The sequence below is a fragment of the Sus scrofa genome, chromosome 4, assembly GCF_000003025.6.
Source record: "Sus scrofa isolate TJ Tabasco breed Duroc chromosome 4, Sscrofa11.1, whole genome shotgun sequence".
NCBI lineage: Eukaryota > Metazoa > Chordata > Mammalia > Artiodactyla > Suidae > Sus > Sus scrofa.
Window position 1 is genome coordinate 109,916,774 of NC_010446.5, and position 27,196 is coordinate 109,943,969.

Sequence of the window (27,196 nt, forward strand, 5' to 3'; positions counted from 1 at the left end):
TTTTTAAGGGCTGTACCCGAGGCATATGGAGGTTCCCAGGCTAGGGGTCGAATTGGAGCTACAGCTGCCATCCTACACCACAGCCACAGCAACGCGGGATCCAAACCAAGTCTACCATCTACCCCACACCTCAGGGCAAGGCTGGATCCCCAACCTACTGAGCAAGGCCAGGGATCAAACCTGTGTCCTTGTGGATACTAGTCTGATTTCTTTCCACTGTGCCACAATGGGAACTCCCAAAACATGAGTTTTAATTCCTTAAGCTTAAGTGTAACTTGTTATGTAGGCATTATGTCATTCTATCCAGTTTATACCTATCCTACAGATTAAAAAGTTTAAGTTCAGAGGGGTTGTATAACTTGCCCTAGGTCTTTCAGGAAGCAGGAGCCCTAGCTGGCATTTGAACTTGAACTCGAGAAGTCTGACTCCTAAACTCCCTCAAACCCAAGCCTTTGTTATGCTGCTTCTTAGTGGATCTATGTGTCCCTCCTGGCAGGAGGGTTGGCATTTCAACCAAAAACACTGACTTTCAAACAAAGAACTGAATGAATTTTCAAAGAGTGATATTTTCAGCATTATCTCCCCTGTTTGAGAGATAATGTGGGGAGCTTTGGAGAGGGAGGGGTTGGGGAGGAGGGGTTCCCTTTTCCAAACTCAAGACAGTAGGCACTGATTATTTACCTTTGTGTAGCCACAGCTGGAACAGAGCCTGTTCATGGTGGATGCTTAATAAATGTTTGTTCTAGGGTAAATTAACCCAGAGTTCCCACTGTGGAGCAGCTCGGGTCACTGCAGATGTGTGGGTTCAATCCCCGGCTTGGTGCAGTAGGTTAAAGGATCCTGTCTTGCTGCAGTTGTGGCATAGGCTGCAGCTGTAGCTTGGATTCAGCCCCCGTCCTGGGAACTTCCATATGTCATAGGTACTGCCATTTAAAAAAAAAAAAAAAGGAGGAGTTCCTGTCGTGGTGCAGTGGTTAACGAATCTGACTAGGAACCATGAGGTTGCGGGTTCAATCCCTGCCCTTGCTCGGTGGGTTAAGGATCCGGCGTTGCCGTGAGCTGTGGTGTAGGTCGCAGACGTGGTTCGGATCCTGTGTTGCTGTGGCTCTGGCGTAGGCTGGCAGCTACAGCTCCGATTAGACCCCTAGCCTGGGAACCTCCATATGCCGCGGGAGCGGCTCAAGAAATGGCAAAAAGCCAAAAAAAAAAAAAAAGGAAATTAATCCACAGAGGAAGAAATGATAGCGTGGGAGAGAGACGCTGTGGACCAAGAGATGGGTTTTCCTGCCATCTGGTGGCTATTTCTGGAACAGCACTTTCTTCTCTGCTGCCAGAGAAGGAAATGCAAGGTTTTTTGGGGGTCTTTGGCTGTGTCTGGGATCAGGCAGCCTCATTCCAGTATGGAGTGGGTGCTGAGGTCTGTGGTTCTTGAGACGTGAGGCAAGAAGGCGCGTGTCCCCCACCCATGGCGCATTCCACTGCTCAGAGCCCAGCATTCAGTAGATGCTCAATTGAAATTTGAGAGAACAGCTCCTGTCAAATCTCATGGTTCATCGTTACCGTCTACTGAAGCTGGCAGGAGCGATCGCTGCCTGGAAGACAGGGCCATGCCCTCAGAACGCACAACGCGGCCGGCTCCCGGTGAACCCGCCTGTCCTCTGCCCTCTCCCACCTCCCTCGCAGGCCTCTGGGCACTGGCACCGCCTCTCCCTGATGGGTGGTTTCCACCGTCGCACAGCTGACAGGTCTACATGGCTGTCTTCCCAGCAGAAAGTCAGGGCAGGAATTTCCCCTTCCAGCCTTGTGCATGGACAACAACCTCCATCTCCCATTCCTCTTCCTCGCCCAGAAACCCTCAGGCACCAACGAACGTCTCACCCGCACAGAGCTGCTGCAACGATCACATGGCTTCGAGGTGGGAAGCCCCGGACTCCGTAAGGCGGGCGGCCGGTGTGTGTGCACCGTTAACTCTGCTGGATGATTCCTGGGAACATAAGCCCATGTCCCTCCTTATCCTCAAACGCCACAGCCAGACAGCCGGGCAGCCCCCAGACCCCCACAGCCGTCCTCTCTGGCCCCTCCCATCCAGGCTTTCACCCCAAAGCTGCACTGGGGATCCCCTCTCCCTGATCCGGGGCAGGTCTGAATGGCAAGAGAGGGAGTTCCCTTTGTGGCTCAGCAATAATGAACCTGACTAGCATCCATGAGGACTCAGATTTGATCCCTGGCCTCGCTCAGTGGGATAAGGATCTGGCGTTGCCGTGACCTGTGGGGTAGGCCGGCAGCTGCAGCTCTGATTCAACTCCTCGCCTGGGAGCCTCCATAGGCTGGGGGTGCGGCCCTAAAAAGACCAAAAAAAGACAAGACAGGCAAGGTGGGTTTGGTAAGAACAGACGCTTTATTGTACACCATGGGAGGAAAGAGAGGAAAGAGGGTCTCCAGGGGTGACAATGCCTTGTTCCCTCCCCTGGGCTGAGCGGTCATGACCCAGGACTCTTGTCTAGTGTGGGGCACGTGGACTGGAATTGTTCTGAGCTGGTGCCAGAACCTAAAGTGACGTCTGCCAGGTGCGCTTGGGTCTGTACAAAGCAGGGCTGGGATGAGCGGGGACCCCGGACCCTCCCCCCTCGCCTCCAGTCACTAGGCTCCAGTGAAGGGGCAGTGGGCCCCCAGGTTCAGGGCTCAGGGAGTCGCGTGCATTCCAACCTGTGCTCTGGTGGGGAGGGGGAGGTGCAGTGAGGATGGGCAGAGGGCCGCCCCCTGCCCATCATAACGCGGCAGCCCGCTCAGGCCTGGGCCCATGCGGCTTCCGCCCCCTGCCAGCCACGTGGCCAGTGGCAGACTGACTCAGGAGGGCTTCTCCGGGCACTAGAAGAGCAGCAGCCCCCACAGACTTACTGCTTGAGGGCAAAAGCCAACCTGGCTGGCACCAGCCTGTGTGCCCACCGGCTCACCCCATCTGGGCCTCGGCTGCAAGCTGCCTCAGCAGAGAGGGCTCCCTGAGCAAGAAGCTGGTGACTGGGGCTGGAGGGCAAGCAGAGGCAGGACCAGGGACTCTTTCCGGTACAGCCCTGCCCTGCTCTGCCCTGGGTCCGCTCTGTCCCCTGTGGGCACTGCAAGGACAGCACCAAAGTCATTGGGGTGGAGACCCTGTGCAGGAGCATAGGGGCCTGCCCCTCTGGCCACCTCCTGCTCCTGCGGGGGCTCTGGGGCTGGTCTGACCTGGTCAGATGCCCCACCTGCTCTCGGCCCTGCCCCACTCCCAGGTGGCATGTGTCAGAGGCACAGGGGAGGGTCAGCTGTTCCCTCTGAACACTGCCAGCGATGTGTCAAGGACACACACAGGACAGGGGCCCCGTGAGCCGATGCCCTCTTGGGGTCTCGTCCTCTTAAGAAACCCAGCGCTTACTCTGGGAGTGAAGAGCTTGTGCCTCCAGTGGGCACAGCAAGAGGCTGGCTGGGAAAGAAATTTAAGGACCTCCCCCGTGCCCCCAAGACCTCCCTTCCCCGTTTCGGGCAAGCCCGCTGGTGTGAAGGCAATGTGTCACCCGTCAGAAGCGTGTGCCTTTCCCACAGAGGGCACTTCCCACGGGACCCTGCCCTGCGACCTCGCCTGATGGAGCTGAGAGGAGGGGCAGGAGGTGGCGGCGGCGTGGTCTTCAGGGTTGTGGTGAACGCTGGGAAACACAAATTAGCAGCCTACACACACCCACACCCACGTATGTGCACACACACACACACACACACGCACACACGCATGCCAAGCTCCAGGCCCTACAGTTAACAGCAGACACAGCAGGATAGGGCCCTGCTCACAGCAGTGGCTACAAGCACTACCCAGCCCACGAGGACGGAGAAGATGCCCGGCTCAGTCACCCTGTCTCAGGCTGGCAGGCTGGGGCCTGGGCCAGCGACACGCTACAAAATTAAAAATATCTCAAATATACAATGAAAATAGATCTGTACAGCACTGAGGATGAAAATAGTCCACCAGCCACAGTATAATATTGGGTTTGTCATTTACCAGCATTTACACCCACATGTACAGATTGAATATACAATAGAAAGAATACACAGAAGAGTATATTTAGTCCAGTGTCTCTCCCGGCGCCCTGTGCTTCCTGTTGCTATTTCTGCTTGGGATCAGGCACGGGGCCAGGGAGCAGGTGGTGTCAGGTGAGGAGGCCTAAGGGGGGATGTTGTGCCCCCAAAGCTCACGTTTTTGGGGAGATGTGGGTCTCCCTCTCCCCTCACACACGCAGGAAGGATGGGTGTGGCTGAGAGGGCTGCAAATGGGAGCACGGGGTGGGGGGACGGGTAAGGGAGGTGCTGGGTGGACTCCAAGGAGGGGGAGGAACCAAGAGACTAAGGGGTGAAGGACGGCGCCCTGGGCCTAGTCTGTCCCTCCCAGGCTGAGAGCAGTCAGAGGCACAGAGTGAGTCAGGACCCTCTGTGAAGGGAGCCAGGCCAAGCACTGTGGCCCGCCCTGCCCTGCCCACCATAGCTCTCAAAGATGGAGATTTGCTGTCCCAGCCAGAATTCCTTCCTCCCTCCCATTCATTCATCCATCCTTCCCTCCTCCATTCATCCATCCTTCCCTCCATCTATCCATCCATCCTTCCCTCCCTCCATCTATCCATCCATCCTTCCCTCCCTCCATCCTTCCATCCATCCACCCATCCATCCATCCATCCATCCATCCATCCTTCCATTCTTCTATCTATTGCTCTGCAGACTTCTGCTCCCCGGTCAGGTTCTGCTCCTCTGAGTCTATACTCCAAAGGAAGCCCCCTTCTGGGGAAGGGGAAGGTAAGTTGGGTCAGCACGTGTGGGACTGAGCCCCAGGACAGAGGGCTGGCCCGTCCCCTGGCAGCTTGCAGTGTCCACAGCACTGTCCGTGGCCCTCCCTGCCACAGGCCAGGCAGCTTGGGAAAGGCTTCCGAGGTGTCCCCACATGATGTGCACACGAGGGGGGGGGCTGTGCTTGTACAAGGAGGGGGTGGTGGCCCAAAGGGGCAGTGAAATCATCTCTTTCCCCGGGTGTGAGCCCCTGACGTCCAGGGACCGCTGTTCTGGGGGAGAAGCTGCCACTAGTGAGAAAGTCGGGCCCCAGGCAAGAGGGGAAGGGGTGTGTGCTTCACAGCTGTGCTCCGAACCATCTGAATTGTGCTGGGAACCATCAGGTGTGCCCTCCATGTGCTGTGCCCCCCCGCTCTTGAGGAGGGAGGCAGGGCCGCCACCCAGGGCTCCAGGAGGCAGGTGGAGGGAGAGGGCAGGAGAAGCCCTAAGGGAGGTGGGAGGGGTTCCGGGGCCAGTCATCAACCCCCCAGGCAGGATTTGAGAGCACGCCCCACCCACCCAAGGCAGGGCCAAGGACTTGGGGGTTCCCCCCTGAGCTGGGGCCAGAGGAGCCCCCTCAGCCCCCCCACCCCTGCGGCCCAGGCTGCTGCTCAAACCAGAGGGCCCCACCTGCCTCACCAAACAGAACTTGGGGACTTGTGCAGACGCCGTCCCAAGTCTGAGCCCTGAGTCCTGGCACATCTGACCCACCCCTAAGTCAGGATGAGACACGGCTATCCAACCCACCCCGGTACCTCCCAGCACCACCCCTGCCTGGCAGCACAGACCTAAAGGGCCCTGAGACCGCAGAACTGCAGGTGCCAGGTGCCAGGGAGAAAGGGAGAGCGGAGTGACCCCTAGAGTGGCCCTGTGTTGCGCTGGGAATCGGGATTTCTAGATGGTTCCAGCTACTCAGCTGCAATTTGGTACGAGGCTCTCAGAAGGTTAGCTGCATTGGGGGCCTAGACTGGGGGCCAGAGCTTCTCCCAGCACCCACTCAGATTGAGGGGGCAGAAATGGGCCGGGATCGGGGTGGGGGATGAGGCAGGGCAGCCCCCTCCCCTTGGGCGGAGGGCCTGGCCCGGAAGGAGAGGCCAGGCTGGGACAGGCAGGCCGGCTGGCGGGGAGCGGGGGACGAGGCAGGCAGGGCGGGGCGGTGGTCACAGCTCTGACTCGGGGGTGCTGGCCAGGAGGTAGCCGCTCCCGTAGCGTCCGTTGGGGTTGCCGCTGGTCTCCAGGGGCGATGTGCTGCCAGGCCCCAGGTAGGAGCGGTGGGTGGGCATGGGGGAGGGCGCCTCGCTGGGCACCTTGCTGAGGATGAAGCGGGTCTCGTCGTTCTCCTCCAGGTTGGAGATCTCCTTCATCATGCGGCCCTTCTTGTAGGACACGGAGAGGGTGTTGGAGCCGTCGGAGAGCAGGTGGAAGTGCCGCAGGACGAAGCCCACGGGGATGGGCAGCACGGCCAGGACGATGAGCGTGATCAGGAGCGCCATGGCCCAGTTAGGGAAGTACAGGTAGCGCTCGGCAGCCTACGGGGGACAGGGGTGAGGCCCGCTGCCCCGCCCTACAGCAGCCTCACCCTCTCAGACGCCAGGGCCACCCCCTCCTGCCCTGCCCACCCACCCCCCAGCCTCTCCCATCCTACCCCCACCAGCCTGCCCGGCCTCCCCCACCCAGGCACCGGCCCAGGTGGGGGTATCAGGGGCTGCTCCTGGGTTGGCTGGTTTGGTTAAGGGCCCAAACCTCCCGGGATCTCCGTGTCTACCCTTGTCAAAAGTTGGACTGGTTCCATCCCACAGACATGGAGAGAAAACGTGGCGTAGGAACACTGGACAAGGACGTTCACCTTTGTGCCACGCGGTGGCCCCATCTGTGTGATTCTAGGAATCCCACCCCTCTCTCTGGGTTGTGGCAAAGGTTACAGAGCAGGTGTAACCTGCTCGGTGGCAGGGCCTGGCACCGAGTAAATGCCCTATAACGTTTCTGTCTATTCCCTAAAGGCCTGGGAAGATGCCAGCATCCTGGGGGTTTCGGGCCCCCACCTCTCACCTCCTCCTTGATCCAGGCGCTGTAGCCCGGGGGCGTAACCCCCAGCTGGATGATGCTGGCCGTGGTGAGCACAGCCATGCACAGTGGAGACACGAACTTCCACATGTAGAAATAGAAGCGGTAGGGCCGGAAGCCCAGCATCTCTGTCAGCTCCTGCATGAACCTGCCAGGCACAGGGGAGGGCCCAGAAGTTGTCCCTCCCACTGCTCCTGCATAATAACCCCCAGCCGCCTCCTCCAGGAAGCCTCCACCCACCACTCCCTCCCTCCCAGGCTCTTCCGTGCTTCATATTCAATACATTATTCTGTGGCCCGGCTCATCTCTGAAAAGGCTCTGCTGTGCTCCCCTAACTTCCTCTTACTATGTCACATCACACTCATCTGGGGATATGATACAGGACGCGCCCTGGGCAGGTGGACAGGCTCCAGAGGGCTTCGTTGGGCACAGAGCCCTACTCACACTGGCCTGGCTCTAGACTCCCCCTGCTGGAAGAGACGTAGAAGTGCAGGTGCCTAGCGTCCAAAGGCAGAAAGGCCACCTGACTCGAGATTCTAAGCCCTGGGCATGTGGGTGGAATTCCAGGAGCTTGCAGGCTGAGTACACAAATGGCACTTTTAAAAATCATTTTTGGAGTTCCTGCTGTGGCACAACGGGATCAGTGGCGTCTCTGAAGTACCAGGACTGGGTGTTGGCTCCCTGGCCAGGCACAGCGGGTTGGGGATACAGAAGTGCTGCCGCTGCGGCAGGGATTACAACTGTGGCTCCAATCTGATTCCTGGCCTATGCACACCATAGGCCAGGAGGAGGCCAAAAAAGAAAAAGCAAAAAAAGAAAGAAAGCCATGGGGGGAATAAATCATCTTCGGCTCAGTCACACCTAACTGAAATCTTGCATTTCTTTCTATTATAAATGCAAGCAACCGCAGCGGTATAAACAGTACCCCTGACTCTATAAGGAAGTGATTAAATCACAGACGTTCTTCTATCACGTCACAAGTGAAAGAGCCACAAACGTCATTTATGCTCATCACTCCTTCCAAATTAGTTATTAGATCTTATAACTTAATGCAGCAAAACTAAAGTACACATATATTAATATATCACAGGTTTGAAACATGATTTTGCTAATTTCCAATATAACTCATTTCCTGTATAGTCTTATATATTTTATCATAGCTTTTTTTTTTCTTTTTGGCTTTTTAGGGCCGCATGTGTGGCATATGGAAGTTCCTAGGCTAGGGGTTGAATTGGAGCTGTAGCTGCCAGCCTATGCCACAGCCACAGCCACAGCCACAGTGACGCCAGATCCAAGCTGCGTTTGCAACCTACACCACAGCTCATGGCAACGCTGGATCCTCAACCCACTGAGCAAGGCCAGGGGTTGAACCTGCATCCTCATGGATACTAGTCAGGTTTGTTACTGCTGAGCCACAATGGGAACTCTTACTTTTTTTCTTTTTTGCTTTATGCATTTAAAAATACCATTCTGAGAAGGGGTAGGGGGCTTCACCAGACTGCAGAACCATAGGAGCCCTTCCAGCAGCATGTTCCAACCCTGGCCGGAGGGCCTGCTTCTTCTCTTCCTGCCCGCCCCCTGCACTCTCCTAGGATGGATACAGCCAGGCCCAGCAGAGAGCTTCATTTAAGACATGGTCCAGACCTTGGGGAAGGTCAGGCTGAGCAGGTTAGAGCCCTTGGCCTTGCTGAGTGCGTGGGGGGGCTTCCTGGGGACACGGACTTGTCCCTAAATGAGGAATGAGGTCAGGGGTTGACAGTGCCTAGGTCTGCCCAAGACTCAGGCCGTGAGACCCGATCCTTCCATGGTGCTGAAATCTCACCCCGCCCAACTTTTTTTTTTTTTTCTGTCTTTTAGGGCTGCACCTGCGGCATATGAAGGTTCCTGGGCTAGGGGTCAAATTGGGGTCACAGCAACGCAGGATCCGAGCCCCATCTGTGATCTACACCACAACTCAGGGCAATGTCGGATCCTTAACCCACCGAGCCAGGCCAGGGATCGAACCTGTGTCCTCATGGATACTAGACAGATTTGTTTCCGCTGAGCCACGACAGGAACTCCGTCCCCACCCAACCTTAAACCGAGGCCCCTACCACACCTGGTCTCACCCTCCTTGTAGCTCACCCTCAAACCGAGAGGCAGGCTACCGAAGTCAAGGAGTTCCCCAAGGGCAGGGGCCACCCACGAAGTGCTTAACAAGCTTCAGAGAATTCTGAAGCGCTGGTAACCAGGAAAGGTGCTATGGTCATTTAAGGCTGTTTAGGATGATGCCAGGACCCGAGCCCAGGAGACGTGTGTCCTCAGCCCGGCTCTGTCTGTCAGTAGCCCAGTGGCCCCCGGGCAGCTGTGCCTTCTGAGACTCAGTTTCCCTGAATGATCTGTAAGGGCACTGGCAGGCTGATCTTCTGGCTGCAGGATCTCCCGCCCCACTCACGAGCAGCCCTGGGCACACGGCGCTCTCCAGAGAGTCGGGATGGGAGGGACCCTTCCTCCTGTCCCCGCCTCTCCCCCACACATCCCCCTTACTTCTTGGTTCCATAGATCCAGGCCACCGCGACGTTCTCAAGGATGACAATGAGGGTGAGCGGCAGGGTGGCCGAGTAGTCATCAAACATGGTGACAAAGTAGTTTCCGGAGCGCTGGACGAACAACAGCCCCACGAAGAATGCAAAGACACAGCAGCCCACTACAGAGAGCCGGGAGGCCGGTGTGGGGGCACAGGTGCAGGGAGGGCGGGGCCCAGGGGGTGGGGGCACCCAGGCCCCTCCCACCCCACCCCTCCCCACCGCAGGCCTGTAGCCCACCCTGCCGCAGACCCAGCCCCGCACGGGGCGGGGGGTGGGGGCACAGGTGGGGTCCAGATGCTGAGGTTCTGAGCTCCCACTCTACTAGGCAGAGAGCACCCCGGGGCTGGGAGTGACAGGGATGAGCAGGATGCCAGGCCAGCCTGGAGGCAGGCCACCCCTGCCAAGACACCTCAGCAGGCCCTCGGGGAGAGAAGCCAATGAACCAAGGCAGCCTAGCTCCCAGGCCAGGTTTGGCACGGACATGCCAACGGCCTTCTCCCTTTCGGCTCTTGGGTGTCCCTCTCTGGAGCCGGGCTCCAGCTGTGCCCCAGGTTGGGCGGGGGCAGGGGAGCTTTCTAAGTATGGAGTCATGAAAAACACAGTCGGAACCCCATCTTCCTGAGGTCAAGGCCACCACCTGACCACGGTCCCCCAGGGCAGCCCACAAGCTCAGAGGGGGCCGCGGGGAGGAGTTACCTGTGAACATCTCCTTGGGCACCTTGAAGGTGTCGATGATGGGCGTGGTGATGCCCGCCATGGTCCCGATCATGCTGCCCAGGCCCAGGTTGATGAGCATCAGGAAGAACATGACCGACCAGAACGGGGAGGCGGGGAAGTGCGTCATGGCCTCGGTGAAGGCGATGAAGGCCAGGCCTGTGCCCTGCACGGACTGAGGGTGGGGGCAGAGGGAGGGGCTCAGCGGGGGCGCCTGGGAGCCCCCCACTTCCTTATCTCTGCCCTCGGCGCTTGAGAAAGAGTGGTTCCCTCTCTCCCGGGGATCCCCGCCCTCACCTAAATCCTCTTGCTGTTGGCCAGTGGGCCTCAAACTTAAGTGGGCATCAGAATACCTCCCAGGGAGCAAAACACTAATTCAGGAGCTCACTTGTGGGGCCTGGAGGCTACGAGCTGTCCAAAGACCCCAGGTGTTCAGAGCAAGAGGCTCGCTTTTAGAAACACACCCGGCTCAAGCCTCTCCCCCTCTACGCAGCGGGGCCACCACCCCCAGCTCTGAACGCCAGGCTTCCGTGGAGTGGTCTTAGCCTCAGCTGCCCGATGCACTCACATTGCCGACTTTAAAAAAATGTTGGCAGTTTCCATCATGGCTCAACGGTAACAAACCCGACTAGTATCCATGAGGATACGGGTTCGACCCCTGGCCTCACTCGGTGGGTCAGGGATCCAGCATTGCCCTGAGCTGTGGTGCAGGCCGGCAGCTGTAGCTCTGATTCGACCCCAACCTGGGAACCTCCATATGCCATGGGTGCGGCCCTCACAAAAAAGAAAGAAGGAAAGAAAAAAAAAAAAGCCAATGCCTGGGTCTCTCCCCAGGGACAAGGATTGGCTTGGCCTGCGGGTAAGCTGGGTGTCAGGTTTTATCAAGCGCCCCCAGGTGACTGATGGGCGGCCAAGGGAGAGAGCCATTGCTTCAATGCTCTGACCCCTGCTCATGGGGAACTGACCACACAATACCGCCGACAGCACTTGTACGCTGCCCTGTGATGTCTGGTGACTGCGAGGGAGCGCCTCCCCCAGCCGTGTCAATCTGGATTGTTATCAGGGTTGGATTCTATCAACGCTGCTACCATCCTACTTCTCTCCAGAGGACCAGGCCACGCCTGAGAGAGTGGGGCAGGCTCTCAAGGAAGGGGACAGTCCTTTCTGACTGCCAGTCACCTGGAAAAGAAACCTTTCGTGCTTGATCATCTGGGGCAGAGGTCACGGGGTACAGGACACGGTCCCTCGGTGTAAGGACGATGCCAGCAGAATGAAGCTGACGTTTAATGAGGCAGGGAAAGCGCCCCCTCCCTGGCGGTCACAAAGAAGGGCAGGGATGGCTTGGCCCTGGCTCCCCTCAGGAGCCCTGGCACCAGCTGGAGCCCAGGACCCAATAGGCGCATCTCTCTGCTACCCCTCCGAACAGACTGGTCACTTTGAAAGTTGCCAGCTGTGCAAATGGGCATAGAAGCAGGGCGTCTGAACCGGGGCCTGCGGGTTCAGGAGCGCCGGGATCACCCTGCCCTACCTGGGGGCTAAGGGGCAATGGGGCAGAGGGAGCGGGGAGGGGCAGAAGCATCCAGGTTTGAACCCCGGCTCCCCGATTTCCTGGCTGTGAGACCTCGAGCAGGCACCCAACGTACAGGCTGCTCACCCGTACAACAGGAGACAGGATTAATTCTCAGCTCCCGGCGCCATCACGAGAGCCCCGGGGACAGACAGCAGAGGGCAGATGCTGATGGGAATTTTACTTTCTGCGAGCCGTGTCAGGGGCACCGTTCCGAGCGCATTACATGTGGCAGTACGGGTGCTCAGGAAACCCTCTGGAGAAATGTGAGAGCTGGCTGTGCTTCCTGGGGTTTCTGGGACATGAGCATGGGCCTAGCTCATCTTCCGGGAGAGACTCAACCTGCCTCGGAGGCAGGGGTTTGGGCAGCATGTTCCCTCTCGCCCTCTCTGGGCGCCTAGGAGGTCTTGGCTTAACAAGGAACGAAGGCGTCCCTGGCGACTTCTGAGGCCCGCGCCCGAGCTCCGATCCGCCCCCCACCAGCCTGGCTCCGGGCACCGCGCTCCCACATCTGCCTTCCTGCCCCTTCTGGCAGGACAGGCCGGCCCGCACCTTGTCCAGCTCGTCCTCCAGAAGGCAGGGGTCGAGGCCCAGGGCGGGGAAACGGTCCTCCTTCACGGTCCTGATGACTTTGTACATCTCGGCGTAGTCCCTGGCGCTCAGGTGGGAGAAGTTGACGTGCGGAGGGATGAGGGCCCGGCTCAGGACGTCGGTGTTGAGGTACCCCAGGATCTTCTCGGCGTTCCTGCAGCACGAGGGGATGGTTAGGGTGAAAAGAGAACACGATTTAAAAAAAAGGAAAACAACAGCAACGACAACAAAAAACCGGAAAGGTCACAAGGCAGGGGTGGGCACCAGGCCGGGAGCTCCTCCCAGGCACCCAGGCCGGACGCCACGGGCCATCGGCAGAGACCTCTCTGAAGCGGTCCCCGTGGTCGGGGGCTGGGGACAGAGCGCTCCTCTGGTCTCCATCCCCCAGCCCGCGTGGAGGGGGCCTCTCCCTGGGGGAAGAGGGACCGGGAGAAGGAAGGACAGGAGGAGAGGGGCCACCTACTCGACCACACACTTCTCGTTCATGATGTTGGCCTTGAAGCCCAGCACGGCGAACACCACGAGGGTGGCCAGCACCGAGGTGAAGAAGTTGATGAAGGACACCAGGGCGGCGTCGAAGTGGCAGTTGTTGTCCTGCTTGTTGTAGCTGGAGAAGGCGATGACGCCCCCGAAGCCCAGCCCCAGGGCGAAGAAGACCTGGGTGGCCGCCTCCCGCCACACCTGGGGGTCCAGCATCTTGTCCAGCTAGGGAGGGGGAGGGGCCGCGGCGGGGGAGACACACAGACAAAGGCTTTACTCACGTGCAGTGACAGTCCCTCCACACCCCCCGGCGCACCCTCGCGGGCTCCAGAGGCAGTGTGGCTTTGGGGCAGAGGGCTGTGGCTGAGTGACCTGGGCAATTCCCCTAAACCCCTGAGTCTCACATCCCCCGAGCGTACAACACAGATAACAAGAATATCAGGAACCTGGAGTTCCCGTCGTGGCTGACTAGCATCCATGAGGATGCAGGTTCAATCCCTGGCCTCGCTCAGTGGGTTAAGGATCCGGCATTGCCGTGAGCTGTGGTGTAGGTCACAGATGGGGCTCGGATCTGGAGTGGCTGTGGCGGTGGTGTAGGTCGGCAGCTACAGCTCCGATTGGACCCCTAGCCTGGGAACCTCCATATGCCAAGGTGCGGCCCTAAAAAAAAAAAAAAAAGACAAGAGTATCCGGAATCTAAACAATACAGCAAACTAGGGAATATAACAAAAGAGCAGACTCACAGATATAAAGAACAAATTAGTGGTTACCAGTGGGGAGACAGAAGGGGGCAGGGGCCACATAGGGATGGGGATTAAGAGGTATAAACCACTACGTATAAAACAAGCTACAAAGGGAGTTCCCATTGTGGCATAGCAAGTTAAGAATCTGTCATGGGCGTTCCCATTGCGGCGCAGTGGAAACAAATACGACTAGTATCCATGAGGATGTGGGTTCAAATCCCTGGCCTCCCTCAGTGGGTCGGGGATCCGGCATTGCTGTGAGCTGTGGTATAGGTCACAGATGTGGCTTGGATCCAGTGCAGCTGTAGCCGTTGCTATGGTGTAAGCCGGTAGCTACATCTCCAATTCGACCCCTAGTCTGGGAACTTCCAAATCCCATGGTGTGGCCCTAAAAGCAAAAAAAAAAAAAAAAAAAAAAAAGAACCTGACATTGTCTCTGTGGTGGCATGGGTTTAATCCCCGGCCTGGCATAGCGGGTTAAGGATCCAGAGCTGCTGTAGTGGCATAGGTCACAGCTGAGGCTCAGATTCAATCCCTGGCCCAGGAACTTCCATACGTCACAGGTGCAGCCAATACATAAATTAATTAATTAGTTCAATAACTTATAAGAATATATTGCACAACACATGGAATAATTTTATAATAACTATAAATGGAGTATAATCTTTAAAAATTGTAAATTACTATAGTGTACACCTGTAACTTACATGATATTACACATCAATTATACTTCTCTTTAAAAAAAAAGAGTATCGACTTCAGACAACTGTCATGAGACCTAGGTAAGATAAAATAAATGCCATGTGCTTATGTAATAAGGTCTCTGTCAATTTTATTTTATTTTATTATTATTTTTTTTTTGTCTTTTTGTCTTTTGTTGTTGTTGTTGTTGCTATTTCTTGGGCCGCTCCTGCGGCATATGGAAGTTCCCAGGCTAGGGGTTGAATCGGAGCTGTAGCCACCACCGGCCTACGCCAGAGCCACAGCAACGTGGGATCCGAGCCGCGTCTGCAACCTACACCACAGCTCACGGCAACGCCGGATCGTTAACCCACTGAGCAAGGGCAGGGACCGAACCCGCAACCTCATGGTTCCTAGTCGGATTCGTTAACCACTGCGCCACGACGGGAACTCCGGTCTCTGTCAATTTTAACTGCTCTCATTGCTTACCATGGAGCTCAGGCCAAGGAACATCTTCAAGGCCATCATGTATGATGTGTGGTGCAAACTCTAGGGAGTGCCATTCACTTAGACTAGAGTGTGAATGGTGCCTTCCAGAGGGGTGCAGTGTAGAGCCTGCACAATAGCACATGACAACCAAGAGCACCAGTGTCTCCCAAATACCTCGTCCACCTTAAACCATGAAAAAAGACACCAACTTCTCCCTCCCATCCACCCAAACATCCTCTTCCAAAAAAGAAAGAGACCCAAAGTTCATTCATAGACATCTACATGCTGTAGGTCACAAAAGAATCACCTCCAACCCACTGGACTTGAAGCACAGAATCCAGGCATTTGGACTTCCCATTGTGGCACAGTGGGTTAGGAATCTGACTGCAGCGGCTTGATCCCTGGCCCGGCAGAGTGGGTTAAAGGATCTGGGGTTGCCACAGTTGCAGCGTGGGCAGCAGCTGCGGGTCAGATTCTGTCCCCGGCTCAGGAATTTCCATATGCAAGGGGTATGGCCATAAAATAAAAAATAAAAAACAAAAAAGAACCCAGACACTTCCTGGGGGGGGAACCCCTGCCTGACCCTCCATCTGTCCTCAGACCTGACAGGAGCCCGGACCGCCACAGCATCTGGATGGTGTGGGGCAATTTCCAAACGATTTTCATGTCTATTTTCCTTTTACTGTTTGTTCTCAAGGCAAGGACTGTGGCTTGGGCCCAGCACAGGGTTTGAGAATCAGACAGATCCAGGTCTAAGTCTGATCCCCTCTTTAAACAGCTGAGAAGGCTTGGGCAAGTGATAGTGTCTGCTCAATGAGCCTCAGTTTTCTCACCTGAAAAATGGGAATAATAATCTGTCCCCGAAGTGATTGTGAGGATCAAATGCACAGTCACAAGTAATGCCAGGCACGTAGTAGTACTGAAGCCTGACAAAATGCCTCTGACCTGGTTGGCTTATTTTCTTTTTTTCTTTTCTTTCTTTTTTTTTTTTTTTTTTTTTTTGGTGGGAAGGGATTGTCATTTGCATTTTGAAAAAGTAAACGGAGACCCAAAGATGAAATGACCCCTTCAAAGTAATGGAGCTGGCCGGCTGGGGCTGAGGAGTTACTAAAATGCAGATGGTCTGACACGGGCCATGGTGCCCTTCTGGCCCCACCTCCCATCTCAGCTGGCCTGTAGCTAAACTCCTCGGACCATTCTCCCCTGGACCTTCTCTGCTGGGGTGGACCCAAGGGACCTCCCTCTGGACAGACTGGGAGGCAAGGAGCTAACTAGGGAATCCACCCCGTGGGCACAAGCCCTGCCCTGGCCCGGCCGCCCCTCACTGCCTGCGGGTGGGTAAGTCTCTCCCTTGCATGTACAGTGAAGGGACAGACCTGAGCATCCATCCGGCTCCAGCTCAGAGGCCCGCCATCCTAACAGCTTCCTGGGCTGTCTGAGCCCCGGAGTCACGCCCCCAGCTGCACAGGCACTGGCGGGCTTGGAGGCTGCAGAGTAAACTTGGGGGGAGGGAGAGGGGGGAGATGGCAGTAGAGCTGTCAGGCTTCAGGTCCTGTACCCGAATGGAGGCCCAGGAGGACGGCCCGCTGGCCAGTCCGTGCGCTCCAGGGGAGAGGAAGGTCCCTCACCCCGCATGAAACAGCTAAAGGCATCTGTGGCTCACCAAGAAAGCCCAGAGCCCAGGCCTTAAGGAGCCCAGAGCCCGTCGACATCCAGGAGGAGGTCACACCCTCCCCACCCCCTCCCTCTCGCCATACACTCAATGCGCTGTGACATCGCTGTGGATGTGACATGCAGCTACTCAACCATCAAATCCTGAGCACCTGCTGTGGAGGATGGGGAACCAGGGGGATCAGTAGCGGCCACGGTCCCAGCTCTCATGGAATCCACATTCCAGTTGGAGAGATGGATATTGGTCAAATGATCCCACAAACAGATGCTAAGTTGCACAAACGACAAGGGCTGGGAAGGCCAGGTACCCAGCGCTGGGAGAGCCTGTGCTGGGGATCTGAGTGAGTCAGGAGGCCAGGGGAGGTGTCCCAGAGGAAGGGCTCTTGGAGCTGCCTTCACTAAGGGAAGGGAAGGGCATTCAGGCAGAGGGAACAGTGTGTGCAGAGGCCCTGAGGTGGTCCGGAGGCGGACCTCACGTGGGGAGCGATGTGTGAAAAGAAACGATGGAGACTGGGCGGGCTGGAGCGGCGAGGACACGTGGGAGCCACACAGGCGAGGCTGGGAGAGTCAGAGGAATCGGACCAACAGGCCCACAAAGATGCTGGTCTTGATCTCAAGAAAGCATTTAACCGGGGAAACAACTAAGGGGTGTGAAGATCAGATGTGCATTTCTTTTTTTTCTTCTTTCTTTTATGGCTCACGGCGTATGGAAGTTCTCAGGTAAGGGTGGAATCGGAGCTGTAGCTGCCAGCCTACATCACAGCCACAGATCCGAGCCGCATCTGTGAACTACGCTGCAGCTTGCAGCAACGCCAGATCCTTAAGCCACTGAGCTGGGCCTAGGATAGAACCGCCATCCTCATGGACACTATGTCGGGTTCTTAACCCGCTGAGCCACAACAGGAGCTCCAGGGATGTACACCTCCAAAAGAAACCAGCAGACGCAGCAGACTTTGGAGGAAGCACCTCCTGGGGTCCAGGTGGGAGGTAACGAGGTGCTGCCTAGGGTCAGGGTGGTACAGATGGAGACTATAGCCGGAAAGACGGAGATGACCCTAGTGACAGACCAGAGGTGGCAGCACTAGAGGGGAGACACCAAGGTGATGGCCACATCTCTGGCCAGCAGACCTGAGTGGGTGGAGGTGGAAACAGCAGACAAGGAGCAGGTCTTAATGGGCTGCAAAAGGGAAGATTAAAACATCCCTTCTAAAAATGTTGAGTTTAATGTGTCCTAAAAAAGATACAAGCAGATGTTGAGGCGGCAATGAGACAAAGGAGTTCGGAGTTTAGAGGAGAGCGCCGCGCTGCAGGTACGACCTGCGAGCTGCAGGTGTATGGGCCGGGGTTGCAGCTGTGGCTGTGGGTAGAGTGACGAGAAGCAAGAGCCTGGGACCAAGGCAAGATCTGCAAGTTGAAAGCAGGACAGAGGCTCTTCCAGGGAGGGAGAGGAGCAGCGGTAGAGGCAGGAGGAAGGGCAGGAGACGGCTGGACCCCGGGGGCCATGGGAAGAAAGCCCGCCAGGGCGGAGGGGGACCCACGCTACGGAGTAAAAGATGCTACAGCCACAAGGTCCTGGGTGGGATTAGTCAGGCTGTGAGGGAGCCAAGCGGCCAGAAGACGAGCAGGGATGAGGAAAGCTGAGAAGCAAGGGGAAGAAGCGGTGGGCACCCTTGGAGATGAGAGGCTGGGAGCCAAAGGGCAATTATCTGCCCAAGGCTATGAAGTCAATGGACAGGTGCCTTTTGATTTGTGGTCTCATTTTTGTTTTTAATGCAGTGACTTGACAATTGATAAAAGCTTATGAAGGACCTCCCATCATGGCTCAGAGGTAACAACCTGACTAGTATCCATGGGGACTCAGGTTCGATCCCTGGCCTCCCTCAGTGGGTTAAGGATCCAGCATTGCTGTGAGCTGCGGTATAGGTCGCAGACGCAGCTCGGATCCTGTGTTGCTGTGGCTGTGGTTAGGCTGGTGGCTGTAGCTCTGATTCGACCCCTAGCCTAGGAAATTTCATATGCCGTTAAGTGCGGTCTTAAAAAAAAAGAAAAAAGAAAAAAGAAGCTGATGGAGGGCAAAGGATCCCGAGGAGGAAAGGAGAGCTGTCTTCCTTAGGGGAGACCCCTGAGCTGTTCATCTGGGAAGGAGGACAGGACGGGGCAGCTGCAGGCAGGGCTGTGTATCCTGTTTCTGTCTCTGTCATCTAAGGCAATTTCCCTCTGGGTGGCTTCTGTTTTTCCCTTAAAGCAGGAGATAAATCGTCAGCTGGGCTGCGGTGCTGAGAGGGGAGGTCAGAGGGTCAGCGAGTGGAAGTGGCTTAAAACGTTCACTGTGGAACACGGGACCGAAACGTGGCCAGAGAAATGGCACAGGGTCCTCCCCCACTGTTGAGGGCCCGCTGGGCTTGCGGTGTCATCTTTACAAAAGTAATACAGACCCACGTCTCCTGAGCTAAAGGCCTCGGGGCCAAACTGGTTTTGGAAATCAGGCTTTGTTCCTAATTTTATTTTAGGAAGGTAATATGGCACATGTGCCACCTAATTACATAACACCCCGGCGAGGTCTGGGGCACTACCCTGTAATCAAACGCCTTAGTATTTCTGCAGCAGACCACGAATAGTCCCACCAAACGAATCAATCAAGACTATTTCAATAGCTTCACATCTGTTCAGGTCATTTTGCCGCAAGTGAGTTCCAAGAGAAAGAAAATTTTTGTTGTTGTTGTTTTTCAGGGCTATTTGGATTTCGACATTGTGGATAAAGACATAGGGCCTAAACAGGCTCCTCAGAGAAGACTGGAGGTTCTTTTGGAAAGAAAAAAAAAAAGAGAGAGCAAAATAATCATAGTTCCACTGGGAAAGGACTTCTGTACCTCCCTTCTCCTGGGTGGGTTTGGGGTATTTTTAAAAACGATTCTCCCAGACGTTCCAGAAATGGGCGGGTTACTGATGCCTGGAAGGCTGGCTGGCATGCACTGAGGTTCATGGATGCCAATCATCTTTGATGGTCCCTCACTGTCTGCTGGAAAACCTTTCCCCATTCTATGTTCTGAACAGCCTGCCTACTCTTCAGAAGCCCCAGGGTCTTATACCTCTGGCTTTTGCCCAGGCTGTTGCTCCCTCCGCCTGGAATTCCCTTCCTCCTACTCACTTTCTGGCGAACTCCTATTGATTCCTCAGAGGCCAGCACAAATATCACCTGCCCTTTGAAGCTTTTCCTGACTGCCTCTGGCAGAGCTAGTCACGGTCCTTGGGCTCTCACAGCTCTTGTCAATACAATGCAGGTTTCTGTGCCTGTCTTCCTTTTGACACTGGGTGCTCGTTAGGAGGGGAGCCCATCTCCTGTTCATCTTTGCATGAGCTGTGCCTGCCATTGGGAGAGAAGGGAAGAATCGAGGGCAAGAGTGAGCCGGTCAGACCAAAGCCAACCTGTATCCTCGAGGTGAGCTCGAGGTGAGCTAAGCAGGGTGAGCTGAGCAGGAGCTGTGAAGTCGAACTAGCCTTTGTTATGCTAAGATGCAATCTTCTAAGACAAGCAGATCCTTAGGACTGTAAACTTGTGCTTTCTAAACAAGGCTATTTGCATGCTGGCTTCCTTTCCTTCTCTTCTCTTTTTCTTTTAAATGTACTAAGTTCCTTTTTGATCTTCGTCAGTCATTACTACAGTTTTTACAAAAGGCTCTGAGCCATCTGTGAGATTATTTTGAAGCGAAATGATGAATCCAAACCTGCCATTAATAAGGCCCCAGGGAAGAGGGCCAAAGCTTGGACTTCGTATGAGTGGTCCTGGAGTGTCCCCCTTTCCAGCCTGCAGCAGGGAGGGGCACCCTTGCTGGTGATGCCTTGCTGCCAGGGCTCCTCTGGGGGTAAACGAGGTCAGGCACCTTCAGGACTGAGTGCCCGCAGTCGCTGAATTTATTTGACTGATTGATTGTCTTTTTAGGGCCACATTTGCAGCATGTGGAAGTTCACAGGCTAGGGGTCGAATCAGAGCTGTAGCTGCTGGCCTACACCACAGCCACAGCAATGGGATCTGGGCTGTGTCTGCGACCTACACCACAGCTCACCCCAACATGGGATCCTTAACCCATTGAGCAAGGCCAGGAATGGAACCTGAGTCCTAAAGGATGCTAGTCAGGTTCATTACTGCTGTGCCACAACAGGATTTTTTTTTTTTCTTGCAGTCCTTAAATTTAAAAGGGGGTCTTTGAGGATTTCAGGGATAATGGTACGTGATTTCAACAAGGTCCTGATCAGAGTGTCAACAGAGCATGAACCCACAGCCAACCTCAGGAAACCCAGTGTCCTTTCCGGATGTCAGGATGTGACAATGTGACTGCAAGAGAAGAGGTGGGAAACGGGCTTTCCCCACCATTTCAGAGGGGCAACAGGCTTTCTCCTCTGAAAAAGAGCAACAGCTGCCTGACTTTTCCTCGGCACACAGCTGCATCCCTTCCTCGCGCAGGGGGCAAGGTGGTCCACGGTATCTGACTCAGCGCATGAAGATGCTTTCTGAGCGGCCAAGGAACGCGCGCCCCTGCTTCTCAGCGCAGACGGGCCGGCAGACACCAGATGGCACTTGAGCGCCGGATTCCCGCTGCCCTAGAACAGTGTCACCTTCAAGAGGGACAAGAAGAATAACAGCTAAGGCTTACCACATGCTCTCTGCACCCCGCAACTGGGCTACTACTGTCACGAATGCCACGATGGAGCTGCGGCCGTTCCCCCCGGCTCGAAGCCAAGGACGCTGAGGCTCTGAGAGTCCAAGCGACCTGCCTTCCCATGGCTGAGTGATGAGCCGGGATCTGAACCACACTGTCCGGCTCCAGAGCCCACCGCTGGTGATGAGGCTGGGCTGCCTTGGCGCCGTGTTCAGAAGCCTTCCTCTAACGGGGGGTCATGGAGCCCCACTAACAGCTATATCTGGGCCTTTGGGACTTGCACAGACCCCACTTCTCCTCCCTAAGGGTTAACACACACCCCAGACCCTGCAGCCAGTCTGGCTCACTGGACAGGACCTCTCGCTTGTCTCGATCCCAGAGGCTGTAAAGTGGATGCCCGAAGCCCCCCACAGAGCTCAGGCTGTGCCAGGCCCCATCCGTGACAAAGACTGCCATGGCTTCCATCTTGACCGATTATAGGGAATGCGGTTATGTGGTTTAGAACTCAAAAGGCACGGGGGGGGGTCCTCCTTTTTCTCACCCCTGTATCCCAGACCCTCAGCGCTTCCCTAGGTGTAAACATGGTTCTACTGTCTACCCTTCTAGTGTTATCATATGTGTATACCAGCAATATGGATACACATGCATACATGTATCACACACACACACGCATATCTACGTGTACGTGTGTGTGTGTGTATTCCTTCTTCTTTTTTCCCTACTGTTCACCAGAGATGTTGTCCCCAGCAGTGTCACTTCCTCATGCTGAGCTGGGAACCCACTGGGTTCGAAGGCTCCTGGCCAGCTGCCCCCTCTGTCCCTGCTCACTTGCAGCCTCGTCCCCGCAGTCTGCCTAGGGGACCCCCAGGTCAGGGCCAATTTAGCTTGGCTGCTGCAAGATGTCCACGACCCCTGGGGACGCTTCATCTGGACTTCATCCCAGGATGGCTGGGTCTGTCCCCTGCTTTGACTCAAGCCTCTGCACTCCCCCACCCCCCAACCTCGAGCACCCTGCCACCGGGCCATGTCATCAGCCCAATCCCCCACTGCCACCACCCATCTCTGGATGTTCTCTTCACCTTCTTGCTGTGACACAGCAGCTCTCCAGCCCAGGTCCTCATTGGAATAGCAGAACCGCTACCACATGGATGCCACACCCAGCAACCTTGATCAACGAGTCGTCTTGGGGCCTGAGTCCTGGTGGTTATTCCTGGTCGTTACAGCTCCAGGGGAGGGGCCTGTTGCGCAGGGAAGGGCTACCCAAACGGCCCCTGCAGCCAGTCGGGTGAAGGCTATTTTCTCGCACTCTTGGGAGCCCTGGGCCTGGGGGACCGGGTGCTGCCTGCTCTCCGGCCACTCCCTGCATTGCACTGCGCACCGTCTCTGGCCAACACTACCGCTGCTGTCCTCTGAGTGATTTGAGTACCTCCATCAGGGTCCCCTCCAACAAGTCAGCTCTTGTTCCTCTTCCTCCTCTACTGCTCTTTCTTCCCCCACCCCCACTGACACGCCATGGCCTTGGGCACGACTGGCAGCTGGGCTCCAACCCCACCTCGATTTTAAGGATCTCATACTCCCAAGCACCTTGCATTTCCAACTCACCTCTGGTTCCTCGACTCCAAAAACTCTCCCTCCCTGCTGAGACCTCCAGTCCTCTGACCGAGCTCCATGTCCCCTTCCCCTCCTTCCCTGCCTGTCCTAATTCCCTGCGTCACTGGCTTAGGCGATGTCCATCCTTTTCATCACACCTTGCTTAAACTCACAGCTCCCCTGCCATCTCTCCACTGGCATCGCTTGATAAATTCCTGACCATGGTTGGACCAACAATGCATCTACTCGGCACCTGCCCCCAAGCAGCAAGCAGAACTGGGCACAAAGCACACCTTGGGCCCTGGACACATGGGCCCTCGGACTAGTTAATTACCCTCTCTGTGCTTCCCCATGTGGAAAAAGGCAATGAGAATAATACCTCTATGGTCCTTATGGGCTTGAGTGAGTTAATGTACGTAAGGAATGTACAGTGCCTGGTACATAGTAAGCATGGGTCGTTGGAAAATATATGATCGTTTCTTTTTCTTTTTCTTTTTTTTGCCTTTTTTTTTTTTTTTTTTTTTTTGCTTTTTAGGGCCTCAGCCACAGCATATGGAAATTGCCAGGCTAGGGGTCGACTCGGAGCTGTAGCTGCTGGCCTACACCAACCACAGCCACAGCAACGCGGGATCCGAGCTGCATCTGCGACCTACACCACAGCTCACGGCAATGCCGGATCTTAACCCACTGAGTGAGGACGGGGATCAAACCCGCATCCCCATGGATACTAGTCAGATTCATCTCCGCTGAGCCACAGTGGGAACTCCACATGATTGTTTTAAGAGCCTCACCAATTGTGGGGAAGAGCCTGCCTCCAGAGACAGTAAACAGGAAAGACTCCACCGAACGGTGAAGCGTTCGCTGTCACCGCACTGGCAGCCTCCCCTGCACACCCCCCACCCCTCACCTCCAGCTTCCTTTCCGTGGGCACGCAGTCCCCCTCATGACACACTCACCCCTCCTTAGGCCCCCAACTCCTCCCCCACCACCCGTCCTCTCAGCTGATGACCTGTGGCTCACAGCACAGCACAAAGCACCCCCATCAGAAGAGAACCCCCACAGGGCGAAGCTCCTTGCCTCCGCTTCTCAACACCTGGCATCTGTGCCGCAGACTGGCCCCGCCCTCCTGCTCCTATGGGGCCAGGGTGTGCTCAGACCAACTCATCCACCTGGGTGCTGGGTCCCAGCTCCCCTGCTTGTTCAAGGACTTCAGTTCCCTCCTCTCCTACAGCCTCAACTTCCCTCTCTTTTTTGGAATTTTTTTTTTCATGACCACACCCATGGCATATGGAAGTTCCCAGGCCAGGGACTGAATCTGAGCCACAGCTGTAGCCACGCCAGATCCTTTAACCCACTGTGCCAGATCGGGGATCCAACCTGCACCTGTGCAGTGACCAGAGCTGCTGCAGTCAGGTTCTTAACCCACTGTGCTACGTGGGAACTCCTCTCTTTGGGATTTTTTTTTTAAGGGTTCAATTCAATGTTTTTTTGTGTATCATGGCATTGCACAACTTTTACTACAACTTCAGAACATCTTCATCCCCCTATCACCTATGAACAGTCACTCCCCATTTCTCTCCAACCTCTCTAAGCAACCACTAAATCTGCTACCTGTCTCTACAGATGCGCCTATTCTGGATATTTTATAAAAACAGAGTCACACAATATGTGGTCTTTTGTGACCGGCTTCTTTCCCTCGGCAGAATGCCTTCAAGGTTCATCCGTGATGTAGTATTTCATTCCTTTGTATGGCCAGCTAATAATTCCGCCCTCGTAGGAATACACTGTCTCCCATTTTTCCATTCATCAGCTGATACTGTCTGAGTTGTGTCCACTTTTGGCTATGAGGAATACTGCCGCCCTGAACACTTGTGCACACGTTTCTGAACATATGCTTTCAGTTCTCTTGGCTGTGCGCCTAGGAGTGGAATTGCCGGGTTATACACTAACACTGTCTAACCTTTTGAGGAACTGCCAGACTGTTTTCCAAAGTGGCTGCACCCTTTCACATTCGCACAAGCCATGCATGATGGATTATTTCTACCATCATATAAAGCTCTGAAAGAGCACCTCTGATCACACGACCCTGTCCCATGACCACCCCATTTCCCACTCCTCAACTCCCGCAACGCCAAACTCCTGAAAATCAGTGGTCTCCGTTACTTGTCCCCAGTTCCTTGCCTCTCATTTTCCCTTGACCCTGTTGCTATTAGACTCTGTCCCCAGCAGACCACTGAAACAGCTCTTGTTGAAGTACCAGCGACACCCTTGTTGCCAAGCGCATTGGCCACGTCTCAGTCCTTATCACCTGACCTTTGGGCAGCTCTGGACGTGGCTGACCAGCCCCTTCCTTCTTAAAGCACCAACTCCTCGTGGCCTCTGAGAAGGACTTCTCTCCCTGTCTCTGTCTGTCTGTCGCGCTTCTCCTCCGCCCGCATCGGCTGTCTCCTCCCCCCACCGCTAAACGCCCAGACCCCAGGGCTCAGTGTTCAGTCCTCTTCTCTGTTTATGTTCACTCTCCAGATGACCGTAACCCACCCACCACTTTAAATTCTCTGACTCCCAAATTTATACTCCCACCCGACCTCCAGACTCATCTACCACCCACCTGCTCAGCATCTCCACTGGATATCTCTCCAACATCTCTGAGCCGCCCATGCTGGAAACGGTACTCCCGCTGCTCCCCAGCAACCCTCCTCCCTCACCCATCCTCTTCCTCTCCGGAAATGTCCATTCCGCCCTTCTCGTTGCCCAGGCAGAGACGGTCATCCTTGATAGCCCTCTCCCCCTCACGACCCCCCGTCCAATCCAGAAGCAAATCCTGCAGACTCTACTTTCTACATAGGACCCCAGTCTGACCACTTCTCACCCCTTCCGCTGACATCACCTGGGCTCCACACAGTCCCCTCTCACTCGGATGAGTTCCAGCACCTGGATGGAGCTTTCCAGCACCTGGATGGAGCTTTCCAGCAGGTCTCCTATCTACCCTTGACCCCTCAGATTCTCCATGGCAGCCAGAGCCATCCTCCAAAGACAGAAGGCAGATCAGGTCCCTCCTCTGCTCAGAAGTCTCCAATGGCTCCCATTTCACCCCAAGTAAACACCAGAGGCCTTTCCTGGCCTCCAGGACCCTCCTGGTCTGGCTCCCCCGACGGTCCCCTTTCTCCCTTCCCACTCCAGCCACATCAGCCTCCTTGTGGATGCCAGGCAAGTCCGGCCCCAAGGGCTTTTCATTTTTCGTTCCCTCTGTTGGGATGGAACATGCTTCTTCCAAACACGTGCTCCCTCACCTCCTCGGGTGCCACTCAAACGTCCTTTTCTCGGGGAGGTCTTCCTTGGGCACCCTAGCTAAGCAACCCTGTTCCCGGTGTCCTGAATCCTTTCTCTGCTTTATTTTTTCTCTTGGCCAACACCATCCAACAACTCCTTTATCTTATATTTTTCTGTCTCCCTTCACCAAAACATAAGCTCCAACACGGCTGGGAAGTTTATCTGCTTTGTTCACTATTGGGGCCACAGCCGTGCCCAGAACATAACAGGAATTCAGTGAACCTTTGTTGAAAGAAGGAATAAATGAATGATGGTCATTCAGGTGGTTTTCACTCTTTTGCTGCTAAAACAAATGCTGTTATGACCCACATTGTGTGCAGATTAAGTTGGTGGTGGGTAAATGCATCTGTAAGAAAAATACCTAGAAGTGGAGTTACTGGGCCGAGGAATGATAACAGTTGTAATTTTGATAAACATTCCCTGGAAGTTTGGGTGGTTAGAAAATCTGCTGTAATTTATATTACACGGAGTAAATCACATGATTAATTACATGGTACTCATGCTGACTCGGGTGTTTAACTGGATGGAAAGAATTATCTGGTGAGAAGTAACCCAAGGAATTCAAGAGGTTCATTAGCTATCAACCTGAGTTCCTGTTCCATCAGAGATGCTAGTGGGTTATCACAGTATCCTGGTGACACTGCATTCATCACGTCCAGTAACTGCTGGAAGGTATGGAAGGTATGGACGGGAAATCCAGGTCCTCTAGCTTGGATTATTTCTGATGTTAGAAGATGTGTAGGAGGAGGCATCTTCCAGGTTATTCAGTGTATCCATGGAGACGCTATGCTTCTTTCAGGTGGACTCTGAGATGCCCTGGCCAAAAATCTTGGACACTTCCCCGGCATGACCTCTGGGAATGTCATCTGCATTGTGGTTGATATGAATGGAGCAGTGCACAGGCTGGGCAGCTGTGTGCAGTGACCCTGGCACTCTAAAGCATTACGCTAGAGCACGGACTTGAAATAGCTCCAGGGTTTCCCACATCTCAGCAGTCCTGTGCAGAAACAGTCACAGATCTACAGCAGTAGTGCTGTGGAGGGACAGGCAGAAGTTTGTGTCTGAACATGGGTCCACGCTTTTTGCAGAGGACTTGAAAGGATATGTAAATAGGAACTTCACCCCGGCCAGCATCCCTGGGCCTCACCTGCCTAAAACAAACCGTGGCACAGGCTGTGAAGGAGATCCCTGATAGAGGGGTTTGTCCTCTGA

At 55.2% G+C, this 27,196-nt stretch overlaps 1 protein-coding gene across 2 annotated transcripts in view; it reads right to left on the reverse strand.

The window, feature by feature from the left end:
• Positions 2,380-27,196, reverse strand: part of SLC6A17 (solute carrier family 6 member 17) — a 55,083-nt gene continuing 30,266 nt past the window's right edge. The window contains exons 7-12 of one of the 2 annotated variants that reach the window (XM_021090051.1): positions 12,806-13,047; positions 12,304-12,496; positions 10,167-10,359; positions 9,430-9,589; positions 6,889-7,051; positions 2,380-6,368 (exon numbers count right to left, since the gene is read on the reverse strand). In XM_021090051.1, coding sequence (XP_020945710.1) covers positions 6,000-6,368; positions 6,889-7,051; positions 9,430-9,589; positions 10,167-10,359; positions 12,304-12,496; positions 12,806-13,047 — 1,320 coding nt within the window. In that variant the 3' untranslated portion in view covers positions 2,380-5,999. The remainder of the gene's footprint in view (positions 6,369-6,888; positions 7,052-9,429; positions 9,590-10,166; positions 10,360-12,303; positions 12,497-12,805; positions 13,048-27,196) is intronic. The other variant, XM_001929323.5, reaches the window with a different exon arrangement.